Here is a 26,630-nt window from a genome sequence, read left to right as displayed (position 1 = left end):
TCTCAGTGTGAGCCGACAGTATTCCCTCTTATAATTATAGAGTCTCTAAATAAGGTTTGGAAAAATTTCTAGTTAGAGGGGGAAAAAAATACTTCGTCTTCTTGACTATAACTCAAATTGACTCTGAGCTGCTCTGATTTCAGCGTGTATAAGGCATTTACAGACATGACTCATTAAAATAACTGACATACAACAAGCGTATTGACTGAAATTCATTTAAAACTGATTTTAAATAGTTTACAACACCTGTATTACAATGACTGAACTAATTATGTAAAAAAAAAGTAGATTATTGTGCTTTATTATGCTCTTATATGTTTTAATATTGCTCTTGATATTGAGGTCCTTTTGACCGAACAGTAATAATATAGTAATAAAGTATTATTATTATTATTATTATTATTATTATTAGTAGTAGTAGTAGTAGTATTGACAACTAAAATCCATCTCAAGTGTTTCCTTTGTCTCTTATTATTCTCATAAATGGTTGCTGGTCCACTAAATAGTGCCCAGTACGGTATATATGCATTCACTTGATATATATTAACATAAAATATAAAAATATAACATTTAATATGTGTTAATTTTTAAAATAGACCCTCACCAGCCACTTTATTAAGAACACCCATCCACCTATACAACTGTTTTATTCAGTTCTCTAATCAGCCAATCCCTTTACAGCAGCACAATGCATAAAAACATTCAGATACAAATCATGAGCTTCGGTTAAAGGTAGACCGCCTTTCAGATTTTTCAAGGGTAGGTCATAAAAAGAATTTCCTCTGACACTCAATTATTTTTGTTTCGTGGACCAAAAGCTACTGAATTCGAATCACAGACTTCCAATTTTATTTTATTTTATTTTTTTTAACAGAACAATTAATGAATTTATTTCCACGTGGCCCTAAATTCTCGGCTATTTTTTCCTGCTTCACCATGACCCAATATAAGATACTACGTCATGCATCCTGTGGTGGGCTTTCCCCGTTCGCGCAAGGCATTGTGGGATACAAATTTGAAACAGGAGAGAAAAACGGAGGACATGAGTGTGCGAATGAAACGTGAAAGACCGACTACAGTAACGGAAAACAAGAAGAAAAGATGTTAGGTTATAATGGAAAGCCCCTCAAATTAAATAACTTCCCAGCCACAGAATGGCCTGATATTTTGTGAGATATTACAGAAATAAACAGATATCACCATGACCACATTTCAGAGGAACTAAATTTCACCGAGTTTATGAAATCAAAAGGCCGTCTCACTTTAACGTTCACTTCAACCGTCAGAACGGAAAAAAAATTGTGATCTCAAAGTGTGACTTTCTTTCACGGTGGCATGGGTGTTGGTTTGGTTTGAGTATGTCAGAAACTGCTGATGTTCTCCTGGGGTTTTCACACACAACAGTCTCTAGAGTTTACACAGACAGAATGGTGCGAAAAACAAAAAACACTGAGTTGAGTGAGCGACAGTTCTGTGGGTGGAAACAAACACCTTGTTGATAAGAGAGGTCAGAGGTCGGAAAATGGCCAGATTGGGTCGAGATTTTTTTGCCAGGAAGGATATAGTAACTCATATAATCACTCTTTACAACCGTGGTGAGCAGAAAAGCATCTCAGCATGCAACAACAGATTCCAAAGTGGCCGGTGAGTGTATATTATTATGCAATTAAAATATACCAACCCTAATATACAAAATAACCCTAACCCTAGGTTATTGATTGATTGGTTGATTGATTAAATTTCATTATTATAAGATTACGTTGATATGAAAGTAACAAAGTCAAAATAAAAGTATTTTTAAAAATGAAATCTGAAATGAAAAGCTGTCTCAAGTCTCATTCCCTTCCCTCCCTGTCTTAAGTTAACTCATCCTCCGGTATTTACACTCCTACCAGAGCACACTCACGTGCCAAAGGTCGGTGTGAAGAGAAGTGACAGGAAACCGTGTGTTCGCGACAGCTTCTTTGTGCTCGACCTCCAGAAGAGCAATGACCTTCAGTAAATGTATCTTAAAACAATCAGCCATTTTGCTGACCACCCGTAACATTTGTCTCATGTGACTCATCACACCACAGTGGAACAATTTCCCTTTTAACTTGACGCATCCTATCAAAGAGGCCAAGTTCATTCAGTGCTGAAGATTAAAGCTGAGCCAGAAATAGCACAGCCAGCAATACACACACTGTGGATCAATGGGAAAGTAAACACAGACTTTAAATAGACTACATTTTAATCTCTGTTATAAATGACCTCACGGCATGACTAACGTTAGCGACCCATTGCGCATCGGAACACATGAAGATAATCAAATCTGTGATTTCATTTCTTCCTGTGTGGCTGAATCTTGTCAGGAAACATTTTAAAGTGCCATTCCACCATTGGATGTATTCTTTGGCATAAAATACAATATATTTTGACAACATATATAAATGGTATCACTAGACAGAGAAATCTTTTAGCTTCAAAATGATATATCAAACATAATTTTTTGACAACGACAAGTATATTATCTCATCTCATTATCTCTAGCCGCTTTATCCTGTTCTACAGGGTCGCAGGCAAGCTGGAGCCTATCCCAGCTGACTACGGGCGAAAGGCGGGGTACACCCTGGACAAGTTGCCAGGTCATCACAGGGCTGACACATAGACACAGACAACCATTCACACTCACATTCACACCTACGGTCAATTTAGAGTCACCAGTTAACCTAACCTGCATGTCTTTGGACTGTGGAGGAAACCGGAGCACCCAGAGGAAACCCACGCGGACACGGGGAGAACATGGAAACTCCGCACAGAAAGGCCCTCGCCGGCCACGGGGCTCGAACCCAGGACCTTCTTGCTGTGAGGCGACAGCGCTAACCACTACACCACCGTGCCGCCCGCGATAAAAATAATACCAATAAATCTAGCTAATACCAATAAATCTAGCTAACTGAAAGATTAACTCAAAATTTTTCGCAATTTTTTTGGCCCCCATATACGAGGAGAAATGACTCTCTCACTTTGGGGGTTTCCTGGTCTAAAAATAGACCGACACGTGGTACACAAGAAGGGGAACCTGCCGATGACATCACGTTTCACTACCGCGCGGAAATTAAAAAGGTAGGTGACTTTGGTCGCAAAATTAATATACTTGTCGTTGTCAAAAAATTATGTTTGATATATCATTTTGAAGCTAAAAGATTTCTCTGTCTAGTCATGTTGTCATAAAATATACTGTATTTTATGCCAAAGAATACATCCAATGGTGGAATGGCACTTTAAGTGTGTGCGGTTAGCTAGCTATGCTATGTTCCACTAGGTCTGTGTGTTCACCGTGTTGATAAAGAACTACTCCATTCTCTGGTATCGTTTACCTCAGAAGTTGTTGAAAACTTCATTGAATGATGAGGACTAGCCTTATTTTACTAAAATGTTTGCCATAACACGATAAAAGTTGATATTTGTGATGTTTTTGTCTTGTTTCCACCATCTCTCTGCCTGTACATTGTGTTTATATCACCCTAATATCTACATGCTAGCTAGTTTAATTACAGTATTTACCTCAGACACAAGCTGCTAGCTAGCTTGTGCTTGTGTACGTATTTTCCAGTTAGGGGAGAGCGGGGTGAGGTGTGCCAGTTTTTACTTAAAGTGACTTTAAAGCGAGGCCATGACAGTAATGCTTCCAACTAAATTAGGTACATATATTTCAGGATGGGCGGCACGGTGGTGTAGTGGTTAGCGCTGTCGCCTCACAGCAAGAAGGTCCTGGGTTCGAACCCCATGCCCGGCGAGGGCCTTTCTGTGCGGAGTTTGCATGTTCTCCCCGTGTCCGCGTGGGTTTCCTCCGGGTGCTCCGGTTTCCTCCAAAGACATGCAGGTTAGGTTAACTGGTGACTCTAAATTGACCGTAGGTGTGAATGTGAGTGTGAATGGTTGTCTGTGTCTATGTGCAGCCCTGTGATGACCTGGCGACTTGTCCAGGGTGTACCCCGCCTTTCACCCGTAGTCAGCTGGGATAGGCTCCAGCTTGCCCGCGACCCTGTAGAACAGGATAAAGTGGCTACAGATAATGAGATGAGATGAGATATTTCAGGATGTGGTGCATCCCTGGGAACAATCACTTTGGAGCTGAAATATAGTATTTAAGAAATATAGCTTTCTGAAAAAAAGTGGTCTTGTGGCACAACTTGCTCCCGGTGTGGGGTAAGTTGTGAAGAAAAAGAAACCTTTATTTGTCACATGCACACTTCAAGCACAGTGAAATTCATCCTCTGGATTTAACCCATCTGAAGCAGTGAACACACACACACCCAGAGCAGTGGGCAGCCACACCAGAGCGCCCGGGGAGCAGTCAGGGGTTCGGTACCTTGCTCAAGGGCACCTCAGCCCAAGGCCGCCCCACATCAACCTAACCGCATGTCTTTGGATTGTGGGGGAAACCGGAGCACCCGGAGGAAACCCACGCAGACACGGGGAGAACATGCAAACTCCATACAGAAAGGCCCTCGCCGGCCACGGGGCTCGAACCCGGAACCTTCTTGCTGTGAGGCGAAAGCGCTAACCACTACACCACCGTGCCTTTGGAGAGAATACAATGGGGTAAATTGTGCCATTGATTACTGAAGTAAAACAGTATATTTTGATCTCAGAAACTGTAATGCTATATAAATGCTAGACAAATTCAATACAAAATTACTCATTTAAGGTTTATTTAAAGTTATTTTACAACATCAAAGGCAAATTTTGGATGGAGTCTCATCGCATCGCTCCTGTGGAGGGCGGCCCCATGTGGACAGTTGGGCGTCGCGCCTGGAGGACGCGCTGGACTCTTGCAATGGTGCTTTTGTGGCTGGGGACTGCAGTTGACTTGCTGACTTTGGGACTGCAGTTGTCGTGAACGGTTTTGCGCTCGGGTTTCCGTCAGTGGGGGTTTATAGCATCACCGAAGCTGACTTTATGTTAGGACTGTTAATGTTATAGTCATGCTGTCTGTTGTTGCCCAAATGAGGATGGGTTCCCTTTTGAGTCTGGCTCCTCTCGAGGTTTCTTCCTCATGTCGTCTGAGGGAGTTTTTCCTTGCCACCGTCACCACAGGCGATAAAATTTGCTCATATTTTAAGTCATTCAAATTCTGTAAAGCTGCTTTGTGACAATGTTTATTGTTAAAAGCGCTATGCAAATAAACTTGACTTGACTTGACTTGAAATTTTCATACAATTCTATTGCGCCGCATGAGCACATCAAAGGTCAATTTTCTTAAACAGGGATGTGATTTGGGGCTGGTGAAATTATCTGAAAATTTTAGCCGGGGGTCCGGGGGCCGCAGGCCCCCAGCTGGTCCAGGGCAGCGCCCTGGTGGGGGGACAAGGAGGGCGAAGCCCCCCGAAGCTCCTGGGTTCTGGGGTTTTCTGACTTAAAAATTGTACTAAAATGGCAAGCAAACACACAAGAAAAAAACTTGTCATGATTAACAAATTCAAGCCAATTTAATGGTCAACATGCAACTCTGAGCCCCTATAGTAAATTCAATGATTCTTAACTGACAAAAAGCCAAAACATGAAACCTAAAAATGTCATCTCATCTCAGAACCCCAGTGTTCACTCACTTAAGGATATTCAAAACTACTGTGTTCACTCACTTAGGTTTCGTTTCTATCCCGGGCTCCAGCCCGACTTTGCACGCTCGTAGCTCGGGCAGGGGAGGTCCCAGCCTGCCCAAACTTGACAGCCAGAGACCTCTGCCCTCCCCCCAAAGAACGAAATCGCTGAACAAATGTCTCACAGTCTTATGTCCAACGTCTGTAGCAACCTCTTTCTCCAACCATTCCCAGCGGAACTTGTTTTTCACTATTCTGTCAATTTATTTAACTCGATTTGCATCTTTACGCTCGATCATGGAGGCTGCCATCTTTCAACTCTGTTTGAAGCGAGCTTACGTACAGCTATCTAACAAGCGCGTTCATTGGTTGTTACAGAGCGATGGGCCAATCACGTACCTCGTTTCATCTCAATGACGGAATTACTGAAAGTCGGAACGAATAGGATACGAATGAGGATTTTTGAGCGAAAAATCGGAATTTTTTTTTTTCAAATTTTGAGGTGAAAAAAGCGGAATTCCGCGAATTCGCGGAAAATCACATCCCTGCTTAAACAAGGCCTAGCTCTTCATGAACACATCAGAACAAAGTTGAGTTCCAAATGAAAAAAAAATCAGCGATTCTATCGGTAATTTATGACATTGAAGGCCAATTTTCTTAAAGAAGGCCTAGTGCCACATCAACACATCTTCAGAACAAAATGAAATTCAAATGAAGGCCAAACTGGCTGCAATTCTCTTCACAGATCTGGCCTAGTACATAACATCCCACTTGTCGATGCTACAGGGGAATATAAATTTCTGCTCCCTTCTGGCTGTGCCACCAAGTTTTTGTGGTGTGGGTAGTTTCTTATGCACATCTTCTCTAGGGATGACTTCTTCATCATTTTCTCTAGAGGAGCGGAAGCCCTGACTGTCTTCCTTTTATAACTCTGTAGCATGATGGTCTATTTCTATTTTTGGTCTCAAATTAAAGGATAAGGCAACTTTTGTACAAAATCACCACAAATAGATAGATAAATATATAAAGTAATCGATCATGGAATTTATAGAGAAAGAACAGACCGCATAACAGTATCTTTTAACTTTTAATAATATGGGCTTGCGCTGAGCTCAGTGAAGATGCGTTCCGCCATATTGATCTACTGCGTGACGTCATGCGGCCCACCACTGAAAATAACTCTTCAGTGCTTCATGGTAATAAGGTAAAAAACCAGTACAATCGCTTCTTCAAAGTTTCACCAAATGGTTTTATTTATGCAACTTAAAGCTCATAATACCGTATCGAGTAAAAACACGGAGCAAAAACATGGCTGAATCCTGAATGACTCCTATTTGGATTTGTCCTACCAAGCCTACTGCGCATGCGCGAAGCGGCTCGGCTCGGTTTTCCCTTTCGGGCGCTCTCGTTCTCTGTTAGAATTTGGTAAAGAAAAAAATAAATAAATATTATTTACCAGCTTACCAGGTGGGTGGCACGGTGGTGTAGTGGTTAGCGCTGTCACCTCACAGCAAGAAGGTCCTGGGTTCGAGCCTCGGGGCCGGCGAGGGCCTTTCTGTGTGGAGTTTGCATGTTCTCCCCGTGTCCGCGTGGGTTTCCTCCGGGTGCTCCGGTTTCCCCCACAGTCCAAAGATATGCAGGTTAGGTTAACTGGTGACTCTAAATTGAGCGTAGGTGTGAATGTGAGTGTGAATGGTTGTCTGTGTCTATGTGTCAGCCCTGTGATGACCTGGCGACTTGTCCAGGGTGTACCCCGCCTTTCGCCCGTAGTCAGCTGGGATAGGCTCCAGCTTGCCTGCGACCCTGTAGAAGGATAAAGCGGCTAGAGATAATGAGATGAGATGAGCTTACCAGGTCCATGAACATAAATCTGACAGCTGACAAGGTCGGGATATAAACGAATCGAATACAAGCCACCCGCCGGGACTCCTACTGTCATCACAGTGATCTGTCTGTAAACACTGTTTTCATGGGCTCAGTGACGTCACAGATCAGAGGGAGGCGCATTAACGAAAGATTCTGATTGGTTTATAGTTGCCCACAATCTCAAAATGGCTGACTCCTCCAACTTCGACTCCTTTGTGTCAATTCATGATTTCAAAGTTAAAAATATTTTTTCATGTTCGATATATAATGGAAATAATTAATGGAATTGATTACGTATATGTTTTTCTCCTATTACACACCTGGTTTTGTGGAAAACGGCGTTACCCTTTAAGAATGTCACATAGTTTTAGTGATAAAATGTAAAAATACAACGTACAATTACAATAAAATAATATATTTAAAATATTCATAAGTCGGGGTGAGTTGTGCCACTGGCACAGCTTAACCCAGGCCCTTTGGCACAAATCACCCCAACCCCACCATTTTGGAAAAAATGCATCATCCAGCAGGTTTGAGCTAACATCAAGCTAGCTGTATAGACTCGTAGTGTAGCTTACCAAAGCACTAAAACATGTGCGAAATGTTTTCAAACTTGTCTATAACTGTTCAGACACAACAATCAAAAAACCTTGATCATAGAAATTTTACTTTGAAAGGCAAAAAACAGTTTTTTTAAACCCTTCTATGCAACGAGGCTCTCTTCTTTGCAGGATGAGTAAAATGGCTGACTCTTCAAAAATGTGTGGTCACATGACCAATTTCTTCTATGGTTCCCTAGAAACAGGGGGTGGCACAACTTCCCCGCTGGCACATCTCACCCCACTCTCCCCTATTTAGCAACAGAGCACCTTTAGTCTGTCAGATAGCTACTGTATCTAGCGCTAAAGTTGTCTCTGTGACTAAAAGTATCAAGCATTTTATAACTTGTCTTGTTTATTTCTTTGATAAAAGTTTGTTTTGTAGTCAATGCTAACCTTATCTTCATAAAAAGGTTAGCTATACAGTCTTTAAGTAATTTACCAAGTTCATACATGTCAACCTTTGGTCAATCAAACCTGTATAACCAACCTCCAAAATCCGTATTTCCCTTATAAAATCCGTATAAGATGCAAATTAAAATAATTTACCTAAAATTTGAATGATAATTAACAATGATATATCCCAGTTACTTTTTATTCAATATTAATAACAATAAACCTTCAGAATGAATACAAAGCTCCAATGTTTGACAAAAACACAAAGTGTTATCAGCGTAGTTACGAAGGAAATACTTCGTTGTTTGGAGACAGGTTTCACCGAGCGGCTATTATGCGCGAGACTTCATATTAGCCACAAAGTCAGAAAAATCTGTTCGTAAAATTACGTTATAATGACCAAATACAATGAAAAGTGTTTTTCCAGTCTCACCTGTGAAAGGTAATCCCATGTGATCTCGTTTGGACGGTAAACCTGTTGGTACAGTTAAACGCAGCACATGAATGAGGCATCTTTATTCTCGGCTACTGTCTAGACGCTATACCAGAGACGGTTGAAGAATCTCCACTTTGCCACATCCAATATGGCGGCGAGGATGACGTATGATTCTATGCAGAAGGCGGCGTCTATGTTTATATGTCTATGACTTCCCGGTTGGCGGGATTCTCGCAATGCGGTGTGCGCATGATCAAAAGTGGAATGAAGTCTCACTACCACAAGATAATGCGCGATGTCATAAGCCTCTTTACTGGCTGGCTGTGGTGTACAGTACGTTTGTAAATGTTATGCGCTCTTTTATCATCGTGGGAATTGATTATAGCTCTAAATAAATATTGAAGTTTTTTTTAAAGAATCCGTATAACTTTATTTATACGCCCGTATACTACGTTTATTGAATCAAATCCGTATAAAATACGGACATTCCGTATAGGTTGACATGTATGCAAGTTTTTGTCTTGCTCCTACAGTCTATACCTTTACACTGTGTGTAAACCCTTGACGTTTACATGCTAGCTAGTTTACTCGTTTACCTCAGACATTAGCTAGCTTATGCCTGTATATGTATTTCCCAGTTATTTAGTAATAGAGCACCTTTAGTCTGTCAGATAGCTAGCTAGCGCCAAAGTTGTCTCTGTGACAAAAAATAACACGTATTTTATTGTTTGTCTTGTTTATTTATTTGAGAAAAGTTTGCTTTGTGGTCAATGCTAGCCTTATTTTAGTTAAAATGTTAGCTATATAGAGTCTTCCTGTCTTGTTTCTACAGTCACTGCACTGTAAAAAAAATAGTTGAGAATACTTGAAATTTCAAGGCAACAGTCTGCATTAAGAATTTTATGTTTTGCCAACGATGTGCCCATGATAATCCAAACTATGATAAAACTGTTATCTTTATTAAGAATTCTTAATTAAGTCAATTTTCAATTCCTCATTCTGCCAACATAGATTTCTCTTTTTGCTGAACAGTGGCATTCACAGTAGTACAAAAAGGCAATTGAGGTTATCACAATTTTTTTTTTTTTTTTTTGGGGGGGGGGGGCTTTTTTCACCTCTATTTGGATAGGACAGCATAGAGACAGGAAATGAGCGGGAGAGAGACAGATCGGGAAATGACCTCGGGTCGGAACCGAACCCCCAGATTTATGGTATGGCACCTTATCCACCTGAGCCATGACGCCCCCGAGGTTATCACAATTTATCATTAAACTATACATGCCTTTTTTCATTGTTCTACACAATTACAAAACTTCAATATTGAAATAAACCTTTTAAAACCTACATCGTGGGTGTGGCTCAGGTGGATAAGGCGCCATACTGGGAACCCGGGTTCGATTCCGACCCAAGGTCATTTCCTGATCCGTCCCTCTCTCCCGCTCATTTCCTGTCTCTACACTGTCCTATCCAAATAAAGGTCAAAAAAGTCTGATAACCTCAATTGCCTTTTTGTACTACTGTGAATGCCACTGTTCAGCAAAAAGAGAAATCTATGTTGGCAGAATGAGGAATTGAAAATTGACTTAATTAAGAATTCTTAATAAAGATAACAGTTTTATCATAGTTTGGATTATCATGGGCACATCATTGGCAAAACATAAAATTCTTAATGCAGACTGTTGCCTTGAAATTTCAAGTATTCTCAACTATTCTTTTTTTTACAGTGTGTACCTTTATACTGTGTGTAAACACTTGGCATTTACATGCTAGCTAGTTGAATCATTTACCTCAGAGATTAGCTAGCTTATACTTGTGCCATTCAGTCCCAAATAATCTCAGAGAACGTTTTAAATTCCTTATACATTGTGTGTATAAAAGACATAACATCTCCATGCTAAATAGTTTAATCATTTACCTCAGAGTTTAGCGAGATAATGCTTTTGTGAATACAGTGGGACCGCCGGGGCGGCACGGTGGTGTAGTGGTTAGCGCTGTTGCCTCACAGCAAGAAGGTCCGGGTTCGAGCCCCGTGGCCAGCGAGGGCCTTTCTGTGCGGAGTTTGCATGTTGTCCGCGTGGGTTTCCTCCGGGTGCTCCGGTTTCCCCCACAGTCCAAAGACATGCAGGTTAGGTTAACTGGTGACTCTAAATTGACCGTAGGTGTGAATGTGAGTGTGAATGGTTGTCTGTGTCTATGTGTCAGCCCTGTGATGACCTGGCGACTTGTCCAGGGTGTACCCCGCCTTTCGCCCGTAGTCAGCTGGGATAGGCTCCAGCTTGCCTGCGACCCTGTAGAACAGGATAAAGCGGCTATAGCTATATATATGAGTGGGACGCGGCGGTCCCACTCATCTCATCTCATCGTCTGTATACAGACAATGAGATGAGATGAGTGGGACCGCCGCGTCCAAGGGGGATACGTTCCAAGATCTAGCTGAAACTGCGGCTGATAGTGAACCGTATATATAAAGACTGTTTGGTTTTTTGTATGTGTACATACAAACCTACGACGAATCTTTTAAGTTACACACAATATGACAACATCAACAGTAACTAATAATAAAATAAATGATTATAACTATATCCTGTAATGCTCTCTCTGTAACCGCAGGTAGTGGTTTGACTGTTAGCTAGCTAGAGCTAAAGTTAACTCTGTGGAAAAAAAGAAACAAGAAATAACCATCCTTGTTTCTTTCATTGATAAAAGTTCACTTTGCAGTCTGTGCTAAACATATTTGAGTAAAATGTTAGCTTTACAGGTTCTCTGAGTAATTTATCAAATAATCTGAGAGAAAAATTCATTTCCTTGATGTCTTTGTCTCGTTTCGATCATCACTGTGGATGTACACGGTGTGTGTAAAATATTTAACATCTACATGCTAGCTAGTTTAATCATTTACCTCAGACATTAGCTAGCTTATGCGTGTGTCCATATTTCCTAGTTGCCTAGCAACAGTGCACCATTAGTCTGTCAGATAGCTAGCTAGGTAGCGCTAAAGTTGGCTCTGTGACAAAAAGGAACAAAAATTCAACTATATAACCATTTCTCAAGAAATACTGCTTATTTCTCAAGACAATCCAAACAACAACAACAACAACAACAACCTCTATTATGTAATAAAATAGAAATATTCTATAACAGGAATCTAAATAAGGTCCAGTGTCAATAAGAAATGCTTTGTGAGGAAAAGTACAATAAGTAGAATATACTAGATAAAACAGTAACTTAAACGATTCGTCGTAGGTTTGTATGTACACATACAAAAAAACCCAAACAGTCTTTATATATATATAATATCAACATAGTTAATGCAGTGCCAAGTTACCATAACTTCATCATAAGTATGGTAAAATACTAAAATTACACTATGAGTTCAAGTTGTTTTATCAACTTTCATAATATTATGTATTTTAAGAAACAGTGAAAATTAGAAATAAGAAAATCTTTTATTTTATTGCTCAATGTGAAACATAGTATCAAATAACTGTATATTTAGTCTATAATTTGGAAATTGGAACAGTCTTGACAACCCAACTTCAATATTTCTTAAACATTCCAATCCACAGTCTTATGAATTTGGACCAGCAATTCAAGCATCTCCCATAATCCCATTTCAGTTTTACCTTTCAGCATCAATCTAACATAACTTGGTTTAAAATTTGGTCTCCCAGTGAAGCTGGTTTGGCATTGACTAAGGCCCACTTTACACGGGGACGGTCTGAAACAAAAACGCAAAAGTTCGTTTTCGTTCTCACTTTTTTCCGCGTCTACACGACCGTTTTCAAGGAGGAAATCTGCGTCTATACGGTGACGCATAAATGTGTGGAATTCAATTGGATGTGCATGCCAGGCGGCTTAGTGGTGCTGTGAAAGACCTCCGCTATGTCTGCACGCATGCGCAACGTCTTCCGTCTTGTCTGATCTGCACATCTGCGCCGCGAAAACTTTGACTACTCTGCCTATGGCTACTCGTGAGGTTGCCAGAGCAGCTTGAAGGTCCGTTGGATCGATGTAATCAGACATGCTGTAGCCGTTCTATATGAGTGAGTGGAGCACAGAGGACGGCAGGACAGAGATCAGGTTTACAAATAGGCTTTATTGCCACACTTTTCAGTCTAACAAGATTTTTAAACCAACAGACACACACGCGACCGGCGTCTAGCTTGGGGATGAGCGTCTCTGCTCTCCCTCTTTAAATAGGGCGCGGTCACTGGGAAGACACACAAACACAGGTTAATTGACATCAGGTGTAGTGATTCTGCCACTTACCTTCCCTGACCCCACCCTCCTGTCACAGACCGGAGCTTGACCACGCCCCTGCTGCCACACATGCTCTTACTATGACGTAAACGCGTACCCGACGTGAGCAGATCCGAGCAGAGTTTCGCGTATTGGGTAGTTTAGACGGATATGTAACGGGGGCTGTTTTTAACTTATCCACTCTGGAAGGCGTTTTCAAATTTTTCCGTTTTTCAGCCTCGAAAATGCCGTCCCCGTGTAGACGAAAGGCACTTCCGATAAAATATTTAGTCGTTTTTACCTGACAGCGTCCTCGTGTAAACGGGCCCTAAGAGACCAAATCTGGCCACTGGGAGACCATTTGGTCTCCCAGTAACTATGTTAAAAAATGCTCTGAATTGGCGTGTGAAGACAGTCAAATGCGTGTGTCTCACGCTCATTGCATGAGAGTTGGCAGCCCAGAAGAAATATTTTTGTTTTATGAGAAAACCTGTCCCAGCACAGGGCGGCACGGTGGTGTAGTGGTTAGCGCTGTCGCCTCACAGCAAGAAGGTCCGGGTTCGAGCCCTGTGGCCGGCGAGGGCCTTTTTGTGCGGAGTTTGCATGTTCTCCCCGTGTCCGCGTGGGTTTCCTCCGGGTGCTCCGGTTTCCTCCACAGTCCAAAGACATGCAGGTTAGGTTAACTGGTGACTCTAAATTGAGCGTAGGTGTGAATGTGAGTGTGAATGGTTGTCTGTGTCTATGGCCCAATCCCAATTCTAATTTCTATCCCTACCCTTCCCCTTCCCCTTGGCCCTTCCCCTTGAAACTGAGCTACAAGGGATAGGGCTTGAAATTCAACCCTTATGTATTGGGATAGCCCTTCAACGATCGCGTACCTCCATCAGCGTTTACGTTAGCAAAACGCGACCAAATGCGTCATTGGCTGCGACCAGCCGCTACAGTCAGAGCCAGAGGCAGAAATCTCTGCTGGCAGGGTGTGATTTGTTAACTAACACCACTGAATGGGATATCTTTGGCGCTTCGTGCACCACATCCGACAGAATGAGGTGTCAGAACACTCATGTAAACAATAAAAGCGAGAATAACAGAACAAAACGTACGCAGTCAAGCAACCGAAAACAATACTCACTCCCAAAGCTTTTTAGCAGCAGCTTGGATTTCAGAAATCGCTGCTCATTCTCAGCTCGAAAGCGAATCAAGCGGCGTGTTTCCTCTGGATAACAACTTAAAACACGTAAATAATGGAGAAAATACATTTATGACAATCTTTCGCCGCGGGAACCGCCATCTTTCTGAAATCCGCATGAAATCTCGCTGAAATCCGCATGGCATTGTGGGAAATCACTCAAACCCCTTCGTTCGGAGTCAGCTCCAGGAAAATCTCCGTTTGGAGGGGTACAGAAGCCCTACCCCTTCCCCTACCCCTCCGCGTTAACTGGGATTGGGATACCCCTACCCCTTCACGTGAACGCGCAAAATGGAGGGGAAGGGCCAAGGGGTTGGTCCAAGGGGTGAAATGGGATTCGGCCTATGTGTCAGCCCTGTGATGACCTGGCGACTTGTCCAGGGTGTACCCCGCCTTTCGCCCGTAGTCAGCTGGGATAGGCTCCAGCTTGCCTGCGACCCTGTAGAACAGGATAAAGCGGCTACAGATAATGAGATGAGATTGCTTTCCCAGCCCCGTGCGCGTTCCCGCGATCAAGCCTCTGTCTGTCCCTGCGTGCGCGCTCTCGTTTCCCTTCGTGCTCGCGCACGCTCAGGTTCTCATTATAGCGCACAAACAAACATGCCTGAAGTTCCCGTCGCAGAGCACGAGCGCTCCGGAAATCCGTCCAAGAAGAGAAAGCAGGAGCGTTCGGACGGATTGTCCATTAGAAAGAAATCTCGCTGGGGGATTTTAACTAGTCAGGGTGAGTGCAGGGAGAGTCTCTCTCATTGGTCCTTTTACATAAACACACTGCGCAATGATTGCGCTTATTTGGAAGGTGAACAGATGTGGAGCTCGTGCCCGTGTTAAACTGCAGATGTGTTCTGAATGATCAGCGCATCACGTGATTCGGTTTGTTTGATTTCCACTAGACAGAGAGGTCTGTTCTGCAATAACATCAAAACATCAGCGTGGTGCACCTGATATGGAAAGCCAACAAGATCAAAATATCTTATTTATACAAGCGTACCTACACAGCTCTGGGGGCAGTGGCGGTTCTAGACCAAAAATTACTAGGGGGGCCGAGGTGGGGCCAGTGTTTTTTCAGGGGGGCACATATGGGCAAAACATGGCAATATTTAAGCGTTCAAAATGTTTTGTTTAGTTTATTTAAAACCAAAACAACATACATTGAGCATAAATACAATGAGATAAACATTCTGTCTCAATAGCCTAAACATAAAATAAATTGTGCTCAGTAAATCTTAAAACCATGTTTCTCTTTTTTGTAAAATAAGATTTCTATTTTTGCATACAATGAACCTTTTCTTCAGACGTGACTGCACTGGAGTGTCGTCCAAGCACTTGCTGATATCTGGAGAAAGATGAATACAGTAAATATGAGTGCGCGACTGAAAACAACATTTATCATTATCTCATCTCATCATCTCTAGCCGCTTTATCCTGTTCTACAGGGTCGCAGGCAAGCTGGAGCCTATCCCAGCTGACTACGGGTGAAAGGCGGGGTACACCCTGGACAAGTCGCCAGGTCATCACAGGGCTGACACATAGACACAGAAAACCATTCACACTCACATTCACACCTACGCTCAATTTAGAGTCACCAGTTAACCTAACCTGCATGTCTTTGGACTGTGGGGGAAACCGGAGCACCCGGAGGAAACCCACGCGGAGAACATGCAAACTCCACACAGAAAGGCTCTCGCCGGCCCCGGGGCTCGAACCCAGGACCTTCTTGCTGTGAGGCGACAGCGCTAACCACTACACCACCGTGCCGCCATTTATCATTATTCATTTATTAATTTATTATTATATCTATTATTTGTATTTTATATTTATTAATTATTATTCAGACTTCACACTTTCAGGGTAGGCTATATGAATTGTAGGTCGACACTGCTCACACACATACATTTGTTCAACATCACAAACCTGATGGTGCTGTACTTGATATGCATGGTGAATCTGGTTGTCCCAATGACTTGTTGGGTTGTCCCTCATTCTGTCCCTCAATCTGATCCTGAATGTCTTCATCCTCACTCTCAGATTGCCTTTCAGATGCCTCACTTTCCACCTCTCCAACCACCACCTCTGGCTCTCTCTCCACCTCTGGCTCTCTCTCCTCTTTCATAATCTTCATCTTCCTTACTCTCTCTATGTTGCTTTTTGCCAACAGGGGCAAAAAAGGACATAATGTCCTTCTTGCGCCTTTCCATGATGATAGCCTACAGTAGGTCTATACTAAAAAGTAAACGGAGAGGAATGTAGCCTCTACATATCACAAGGCCATTAAAGTTTTACAAGAAGGTTAAACACTGTCGGTTATTTTACCCATTTCCTAAAAATATTAAGTTAGGCTACTTATTGCTGTGCAACGCACTTTTAAGAAAGCGCAATAAAACGGATTTATTATTGTAGTGAACAACAACAGTAAAATACGGATATGTGCAAACACTGACGTTACGAAATTGAATAATTTTCCTTACCTTCGCCTCTTTGCAGTAGCCTAGTTCTTGCAGGGCTGCAGCTGTTAACTCTCACGTCCGAAGTTTACAATTCGCGCTGCTGCGGGTCTTTCTGCTGCAGGTAACAGTGTGTGTGTAGCGCTTTAAGGAGTCCGTGTAGAACACTCCATCATGTCAGTTCCGATCTTCGAGCCAGCGCACGTCAAAATTAATAAATCTTGTTACCTGTTCAGCACAGGGGCCACAACAGGGGCCAGGAGCAATTTTACAGGGGCACTGGCCCCCCCTGGCCCCCGTTTAAAACCGCCTATGTCTGGGGGGGATTAAGAGGCCACTTTAAAGTGCATATCACGGGTAAATTCAGGAACAAGATCAATGTAATTCTCCTATTTTATATGAAACTTTGGTCAAATATTTGTACCATTCTGCATTCTCTGCAATTTTTTTTTTACCTCGCGCAGTACCAGAAAAATTCAGTTGAAATTGAGCCATTTGAGGCGAATTTGTCCGCCTCTGAAAAAACTTTGCATTTGGATTTCCCGGCAAACATTGATTTTCGTGACGTTGCGTGCGGGACGCCTCCCTCTGAATCCTACGTCAGCGCTGGTTTGTTTATGAGAAAATGACCTGGTGGTTTTCTGCAAATTTCTTCAACATTTAGTTGAAGATTAGTACTCATCGTTTCCCAAAAGACCGGAAAATGAGAGAGAAATGGGAGCGCTTGGTCTACACAGGCTGTGCACTGAAACCGTGCAAAGCTCGGTAACGTCATGAATCTGGCTCCAGACTCCCTTGGGATTTTTCCAGACGCGTTTTGTTATTTTATTTTTTTCTGCTGTAGACATATGGCCTTGTGCAAAATTACCCTTCTGGGTGAGCGTGTAAAGGGACATACTTTCATATCTCATCTCATCTCATTATCTCTAGCCGCTTTATCCTGTTCTACAGGGTCGCAGGCAAGCTGGAGCCTATCCCAGCTGACTACGGGTGAAAGGCGGGGTACACCCTGGACAAGTCGCCAGGTCATCACAGGGCTGACACATAGACACAGACAACCATTCACACTCACATTCACACCTACGCTCAATTTAGAGTCACCAGTTAACCTAACCTGCATGTCTTTGGACTGTGGGGGAAACCGGAGCACCCGGAGGAACCCCACGCAGACACGGGGAGAACATGCAAACTCCACACAGAAAGGTCCTCGCCAGCTACAGGGCTCGAACCCGGACCTTCTTGCTGTGAAGCGACAGCGCTAACCACTACACCACCGTGCCGCCCCTGAAAAAAATAAAAAAACGAAATTGGTCCAGAATATGCCCTTTAATTTTTTTTTCTTAAATCAGCATCTCTGTGTATGGTAGCCATTTCATTCCAGTCTCTGTGCTTTATTTAATTCGGCGGCACGGTGGTGTAGTGGTTAACACTGTCGCCTCACAGCAAGAAGGTCCTGGGTTTTAGCCCAGCAGCCGACGAGGGCCTTTCTGTGTGGAGTTTGCATGTTCTCCCCGTGTCCACGTGGGTTTCCTCCGGTTGCTCCGGTTTCCCCCACAGTCCAAAGACATGCAGGTTAGGTTAATTGGTGGCTCTAAATTGACCGTGAATGGATGTTTGTCTCTGTGTCAGCCCTGTGATAACCTGGTGACTTATCCAGGGTGCACCCCGCCTCTCGCCCATGGATGGATGCAGGCCACTATTTTTTTTCTTAAATCAGCATCTCTGTGTATGGTAGCCATTTCATTCCAGTCTCTGTGCTGGAATTCCAACACAAGCACACCTCATTTTACTTAATTCGACGGCACGGTGGTGTAGTGGTTAGCACTGTCCCCTCACAGCAAGAAAGTTCTGGGTTCAAGCCCAGCAGCCGGCGGGGGCCTTTCTGTGTGGAGTTTGCATGTTCTCCCCATGTCTGCGTGGGCTTCCTCCAGGTGCTCCAGTTTCCTCCACAGTTCAAAGACATGCAGTTAGGTTAACATGGGGTGGCCATGGGCTGAAGTGCTCTTGAGCAAGGTACCGAACCCCTGACTGCTCCCCGGGCACTCTGGTGTGGCTGCCCACTGCTCTGAGTGTGTGTGCGTGTGTGTGCGTGTGTGTGTGTGTGTGTTCACTGCTTCAGATGGGTTAAATGCAGAGGATGAATTTCACTGTGCTTGAAGTGTGCATGTGACAAAAATAAAGGTTTCTTCTTCTTAATGAGGTGCCGATTAGGTGATCACCTGAACCATATCTGATTTACATCACATTACATAACATTGCATGACATTTAGCAGACACTCTTATCCAGAGTGGCGTATGTCATGTACGTTCAACAATATTCTGTCGAAGCACCAACACTCAGCAAACAGCCAAGGAAACAAACCAGCCATGCAAAGTACAACTAAATAGAGAAAAAATAAACTCCAACGGCTAACCCCAGGCTAGATAGTACACAGCCTGGGTTGGTCTAAACCGATACGCAGTTACACAGTGGACAAAGAAGCAGGGTGCAACCTGAAGAGGCGAATCTTCAGTCTGTGCTTGAAGGTGGTTAGGGAGTCGATAGTTCTGACCTCAGTGGGAAGGTCATTCCACCAACAGGGAGCGACGACAGACAGCAGTCTTACGCAGGCTGGGCAGGAGCAGAGGGAAGGAGGGGCCAGGCGACCAGCAGTAGTAGAGTGGAACATGTTTAATGAGGAAAAAATATAAAAATCACTGCTGTGGTCATCACTATCCTCTTGCAATAGGACCAGCTTGGATGGCAAAAACAGCGCTAGTAGTACCTTCAATTTAATTGGAATACAACAATATTTATTCATCATGCCAAAAGAGTTAAAAAGAAAAGTTTTGAGTGAGAAAAAGAAGGGCTCAATTCTGGCATTACTGGCAGAGGGATACAGTGAGCATCAGGTTGCTTCCATCCTCAAAATTTCAAAGACAGCCATTCATAAGAACAAGGTCAGTCAGCAGACATTGGGGAAAACAAAGTTACAGACTGGCAGAGGTTAAAAACAACTCTCCACTGACCGGGATGATCGTCAACTCCTTCGAAAGTCACTCAACAACCATAGGATGGCATCAAGTGATCTACAAAAAGAATGGCAAATGGCAGCTGGGGTTAAGTGCATGGCGAGAACAGTTCAAAACCGGCTCCTCTGGGCAGGGCTGAAGTCATGCAAAGCTAGGGAAAAAAGCCCTTCATCCATGAGAAGCAAAGACGAGCCAGATTGAGGTTTGCTAAAGACTATAAGGATTGGATTGTAGAGGACTGGAGGCAGGTCATCTACTCTGATGAGTCCAATTTTCAGCTTTTCCCATCATCTGGTCATCCAATGATTAGGTTGAGACCTGGAGAGGCCTACAAGCCACAGTGTCTTGCACCAATTGTGAAATTTGCTGGATGATTGGTGAAGATCTGGGGGTCCTTCATCAAGGCTGGAATGGGGCAGATTTTTGTTTGTGAAGGACACACAAATCAAGCCATGTACAAGGTTATCCTGGAAGAAAACTTGCTTCCTTCTACTCTTACAATGTTCCCTAACTCCAAGGATTGGGTTTTCCAGCAGGACAATGCTCCATGCCACACAGTCAAAGTGTGGGTGGAGCACCACAAGATCAAGGCCCTGTCATGGCCAGCCCAATCTCCAGACCTGAACCCCAGTGAAAACCTCTGGAATGTGATCAAGAGGAAGATGGATGGTCACGAGCCAACAAACAAAGCTGAGCTGATTGAATTTTTGCATCAGAAGTGGCATAAAGTCACCCAAGAGCAACATGAAAGACTGGTGGAGGGCATGCCAAGACGCATGAAAGCTGTGATTAAACATTTTTCCACCAAATATTGATGTCTGAACTCATCCTAAGTTCAAACGTTAGTACTGTGTTGTTTAAAATTGAATATGATCTTGATTTCTGTGCATTATTCAAGGTCTGAAAACATTTAATCTTTTTTGTTATTTTGACCAGTTGTCTCATCTCATCTCATTATCTCTAGCCGCTTTATCCTTCTACAGGGTCGCAGGCAAGCTGGAGCCTATCCCAGCTGACTATGGGCGAAAGGCGGGGTACACCCCGCACAAGTCGCCAGGTCATCGCAGGGCTGACACATAGACACAGACAACCATTCACACTCACATTCACACCTACGGTCAATTTAGAGTCACCAGTTAACCTAACCTGCCAGCCGTGTCGGACTGAAGTGAGCTGAAAAAGGGTAGTGGAAAAGGGCCATTAGAGTCACCAGTTAACCTAACCTGCATGTCTTTGGACTGTGGGGGAAACCGGAGCACCCGGAGGAAACCCACGCGGACACGGGGAGAACATGCAAACTCCGCACAGAAAGGCCCTTGCCGGCCGCGGGGCTCGAACCCGGACCTTCTTGCTGTGAGGCGACAGCGCTAACCACTACACCACCGTGCCGCCTTGACCAGTTGTCATTTTATGCAATTAAATGCTCAAAGTGACAATATTTTTATGTGGAATTTTGGGGAAATGTTGTCAGGAGTTTATGGAATAAAACAAAAATGGTTTAAAATGGTTTAGTTTCCACTAATTTGATTGGTCGAGCAGCGTTCCAAGCGTGCTGATATTTCGTTTAACACTAACAGCCTTATTGGATGTATCGCTCTGCTTGTCAGTGTTTATCATATAAAAATTCCACTTCCTATTTCAAAATGGTTAATTCAATAGAATTAGAAACATCATCAATGGACCTGGCAAAGCAGGGCTCGACATTAGTAGTAGTCTGACTGTCCGGGACAACCAAATGTTTGGTTCGAACAAGTCAAATCCACATCTGCCTGTCTGATGGGACGAGTTGAATATTTGTTGAAAATCACAATTTTTATAGTAATTATTCAAGAGTTATATTAATAAGTTCCAACAAAACTAGTTCAGTCCCCTCAGTGATCCGGTCGTGTTACTGTTTACGAAATTCCAGGGAAGCTGAGTACAGCAGGTGTGTGTGTGTACAAATAACCACGGTGTAATATTTAATTATAGATTATTCGACTTTCATTGAAATTGGAGAAATGGCGATCAAACACCTCAATAAAATAAAAATCTTTGGTGAATCTTCATTTCATTCAGACATTCATTCTATTTTTCTTTTGCATGGGTTATATTTCATGGGAATTTTACAACAGTGCCGAACTCACTTGCGGGGTTTTTTTCATTCACAACGTGATACTGTCACCCTTGTCATGTCCAACTCATTTTCTTTTGGTTTTATTTTGTCAAAAATTGAAAAAGATGACAATCCCAAAAGAATAAATAGAGACCAAACAGTCAGATGAAAAGAAAAGGAAACGCAAGTTCCTTCCAAAGTGGCTAAAACCCCCCAAAACAAAACGGAGCCTCCTTTCACTTGGTGACCACAATGTTATCTAAGGCCACACCAATTTAATTAGTTGGTTCTCAGATTTTTTCAGGAAAAATATGAAGCGAGCGGGCGAAATAAAAATAAAATTAAAAAATGCTCTGATGGGCGGCACGGTGGTGTAGTGGTTAGCGCTGTCGCCTCACAGCAAGAAGGTCCGGGTTCGAGCCCCGTGGCCGGCGAGGGCCTTTCTGTGCGGAGTTTGCATGTTCTCCCCGTGTCCGCGTGGGTTTCCTCCGGGTGCTCCGGTTTCCCCCACAGTCCAAAGACATGCAGGTTAGGTTAACTGGTGACTCTAAATTGAGCGTAGGTGTGAATGTGAGTGTGAATGGTTGTCTGTGTCTATGTGTCGGCCCTGTGATGACCTGGCGACTTGTCCAGGGTGTACCCCGCCTTTCGCCCGTAGTCAGCTGGGATAGGCTCCAGCTTGCCTGCGACCCTGTAGAACAGGATAAAGCGGCTAGAGATAATGAGATGAGATGAGAAATGCTCTGATGGTAAAATTAGTGGTGGAAATAGACCAAACAATACAGGCAAACCAGTAAACAGAATTTCAACACACCTGTCAAAGATTTTACGCTTCTGTTCACTGAATATCCTAACAATCACAAACACAGGCTTTGCAGGACTCCCCGCCACAGGCATGTTTCTTCCACAAGTCTTTATCGAAAGTGAAAGGAGCAATTTAATTGGTTTTCGACGTCATGTGACCTCACGTCACGTGACCTTTTCTGTTGGCGGGAGTTTGATTTCGATTTTTTTTTTTTCATTTTGCATTTTCTTCAAGCGGCGATTCCGAAAACCAATTAATTGAATTGGTGTGGCCTAATCTGTCTTTAAATTAATTTATACTTCAGGTTTGACTGGATTAATCAGGATTTAACTTTGTTTTCTCCAGAAGCTTTGAGTCTAACTCTTAAAACTGCACATCAAGTAATGGGTGAGAACGCACGCACACCATAATGAGGCTTTGGATCGTTTCTGTTTATTGTTTCAGTTAAAGTTTGAGTTTTATTGAAAAATTAGAAATCATTAAAGCATAATGATGATCATAACTATACCTGCTTTTTGATAAACTTTGCTAATCACTTTCCTTTCATTGAACTAGTAAATACATCGGAATCAAAAGGTTATGGTCAGGAGAAGTGAAAAATCTGGCTAATTGTCTGACTGGACGAGTGGATTAAAAAAATAACGTTGAGCCCTGCAAAGAATACATTTTTTCACTCAAATAACTTCTGACTTGAAATATGAAAGCTTGTCAGATGAAGATGAAAAGAAAGAAGGGAAGCGAATTTCACTGGAAGCACCTTCAGCAGGGATGTACAAATCAATGGGGACGTGAGCTAGCTAGCTAGTTGATGTGCGATAAAGTGGGTGTGGTTTCTTTGTTTCTGTTCACGGAGCCAAAATAAACAGACCATTTGGCCATGTTGTGTCTGAAATGTCAGTTACTCAGTCAGTATTAATTTCCTGTTTATAGAACTGTTATATAAAAGTAATATCACACTCATAGTTGCGCGGGTAACCTGAATATTGGCACGGCTGTGCTGCTTTTGTCCAAAAAAAATCATAATATTTATAATTATATATATTGCAGTCTCGGAGAGTGAGTACGGCTAAAAGTCACCAGTAGGAGGATGGGATCGGTTTTCATGATACTGACAGGACAGCTACAAATGTGATAGTCGTGATGGTGAAACATAAACAAAATGTGCTAATTTCATCTCATCTCATTATCTCTAGCCACTTTATCCTGTTCTACAGGGTCGCAGGCAAGCTGGAGCCTATCCCAGCTGACTACGGGCGAAAGGCGGGGTACACCCTGGACAAGTCGCCAGGTCATCACAGGGCTGACACATAGACACAGACAACCATTCACACTCACATTCACACCTACGCTCAATTTAAGGCCTCTGCATGCTCTTGCGACAAGGCTTTCGCAGATAGCTTTTCGCAGACAGTTGTAATTTATCGTTGAGCGGGGAGTAATAGGCGTGCGCGATGTTATTCACCGCCACAACGCAAGGGGGCGCGAAGTCGCGAAATCGCTAGGAGTAGTTGGTGGGTGTGGTTAGTGGAGTGTTTATCCTCCGGTTACTTATAATGACTAGAACTGGAGTCGTATAGTTGTCTGTACTTCCTCACTTCCTCAATCAACCACTCTTCGTGCTGCTCCATCTTCGCTCGTGTTTTTAAAAATGGCGGTCGTGAAAACAAACCAAACCGGGAAAGTAGGGAAGCGGAAGTGCGTGTACAGTGGATGTAGAGTGGACCAATCAGAGCCCTCTTGTCTGCGACGCTGTCTGCGGTGGTCACAATTTTTGGGAGGTGCGCGCAGAGCGTCTGCGAAGGTGGGGGAGCTACGCAGACGCTATCTGCGACGCCGTCTGCGAGGACTGGGTTGTCAGCATAAATTGGCCTTTAGAGTCACCAGTTAACCTAACCTGCATGTCTTTGGACTGTGGGGGAAACCGGAGCACCCGGAGGAAACCCACGCGGACACGGGGAGAACATGCAAACTCCACACAGAAAGGCCCTCGCCGGCCACGGGGCTCGAACCTGGACCTTCTTGCTGTGAGGCGACAGCGCTAACCACTACACCACCGTGCCGCCCTATTATTATTATTATTATTATTATTATATGGAATTTTTTTAATATTGTTGAGAACATTTATGCAATAAAAATATGAAGTACTGTACGAGAATAAATTATGCCATAAATGACATGCATTTATTCAGATAATCTATAAAACTGCCCAAATGTCATTCATGCAAAAATTTAGTTAACACATTTCAATAGATTCGCATTAGATGACTAAAAGTAAAACATGCGATCATTAACATTTGTTAATTTTTTTTAACCTTTGAAGATGAAATATGAAAACTTGAGCAGTATAATTAATTTTGACAGCCATATTGTGCATCATAGTTTGTCCCTGTTGGCCTTCCATACAATCACTGAGTGCCCTCTTTCCTCTGTATGTAACCTGGTTGGATATTTTTACACTCATTTCTTTGAAAACTTTATTTTGTACAAAAAATAATAATATAATGTGTGATAAAATGTGAGCTGAGCCACCATTATCTTAACTCGTTTGGTTATTTAAGTACAAATATTACAATTTGGTGTATTTTATTGAAGATTTGTTATGGTTATTAAACACATGTTGAGCTAATGAAATATCACATTTAAAATTTCACATCAGCAGAGACAATAAAATAAAAATCGGAGGTCAAAGTATGATGCGTTTTTTCCCCCTCCACTAAAACACACTTAGAATTAATTAAAAATATATTTTCACTTCTAATCTATGCACACTAAAGGGAAAGATGTGGTAATAACCCTGACAAAAGCTTGACTTTCTGATTCATAAACTCCACACACATCAGTAAGTGTTTGACCTTGACTTCTGAGTCGCGTTAGGATTTAACTGGAGAGCTGTTCAGTATTCAGCTCTTCAGCGTTTGTTTACTTCACCTCACCCTCGAATTATTGCACTGAACCTGAATGCACGAGCTGATTAGCTGTAAATAGCAGGCTTGGGGAAGGGCACGGGAAACCTGGGCTAAATTTACTTCAGGACATTTGAGCCGTTTGAGTAAAGTCGCCCTGCCAGTGCAGTTTCAGTGTGAAGGAGGAAAACAGGCTGAGAGCACGTCAGTAATCAGCCCCAGTGCCTCGGCTACAGTTTTTACACTTTAATTCATAATTACAGCAGCAATAACGGTCTAGACCCCAGTGTGTGTGTGTGTGTGTGTGTGTGTGTGTGTATGGGGGGTATTTTTTTCCCTCCTTAATCATTTATACCTTTGAGTAAACACTACAGGTCTCCAGCAGATCCAGTACAGCCCCTGTGTCTTTACGAGGTTTCTATGAGCATTAAACGCAGGGGACTGAAAACCCTGGAGTGAATATGAATGAGCTGCTTGTGATTGGCGCTGAAAGAAAGCGCTCCGGGTTAAAGAGGAAACTCAGAACACCGCAGTGCTGCAGGAAAACCAGGAGAGAACAAAACCAGCAACAACCCGGACATGCGTTACTGGGGGAACTGGGCTATTGGTACTGGAGGAAACCTCATGTTTATTTTCTGCTGGAATTAATCAGTAATTAATATGTATTACTTCATTACTGAGTTAATGAACGACTTACTTACTTCTGCATTTACTTATTTACTTGTTTACTTACGTACTGAATTCACTGGCCACGAGCAGGTTAAAGTGCTTACTGAGGCTGGGCTTTTTATTTATGTTTATATTTTACCTCTTTCTTTCTTTCCCTTAATTTTCCTTTCTTTCATAATTATTTAATTTTCTTTCTTTCTTTCTTTCTTTCTTTCTTTCTTTCTTTCTTTCTTTCTTTCTTTCTTTCTTTCTTTCTTTCTTTTTCTTTCCCCTCTTTCTTTCTTTCTTTCTTTCTTTCTTTCTTTCTTTCTTTCTTTCTTTCTTTCTTTCTTTCTTTCTTTCTTTCTTTCTGCTCTAATTTCTTTCTTTCCCCTTAATTTTCCTTTTTCTTA

The 26,630-nt window shown here is 42.7% G+C and overlaps 1 protein-coding gene across 3 annotated transcripts in view; it reads left to right on the top strand.

The window, feature by feature from the left end:
- Positions 1-26,630, top strand: part of asb5b (ankyrin repeat and SOCS box containing 5b) — a 47,273-nt gene that overhangs the window by 565 nt on the left and 20,078 nt on the right. The window contains exon 1 of one of the 3 annotated variants that reach the window (XM_060924892.1): positions 14,909-15,034. The exons of the other annotated variants lie outside the window; for them this stretch is intronic. Coding sequence (XP_060780875.1) covers positions 14,911-15,034 — 124 coding nt within the window. The 5' untranslated portion in view covers positions 14,909-14,910. Of the gene's footprint in view, positions 1-14,908; positions 15,035-26,630 lie in introns of those variants that run through there. 3 annotated transcript variants of the gene reach the window in all.

The sequence above is a fragment of the Neoarius graeffei genome, chromosome 7 (genome assembly GCF_027579695.1).
Source record: "Neoarius graeffei isolate fNeoGra1 chromosome 7, fNeoGra1.pri, whole genome shotgun sequence".
Taxonomy (NCBI): Eukaryota; Metazoa; Chordata; class Actinopteri; order Siluriformes; family Ariidae; genus Neoarius; species Neoarius graeffei.
This window is presented reverse-complemented; position numbering and strand designations above follow the sequence as displayed.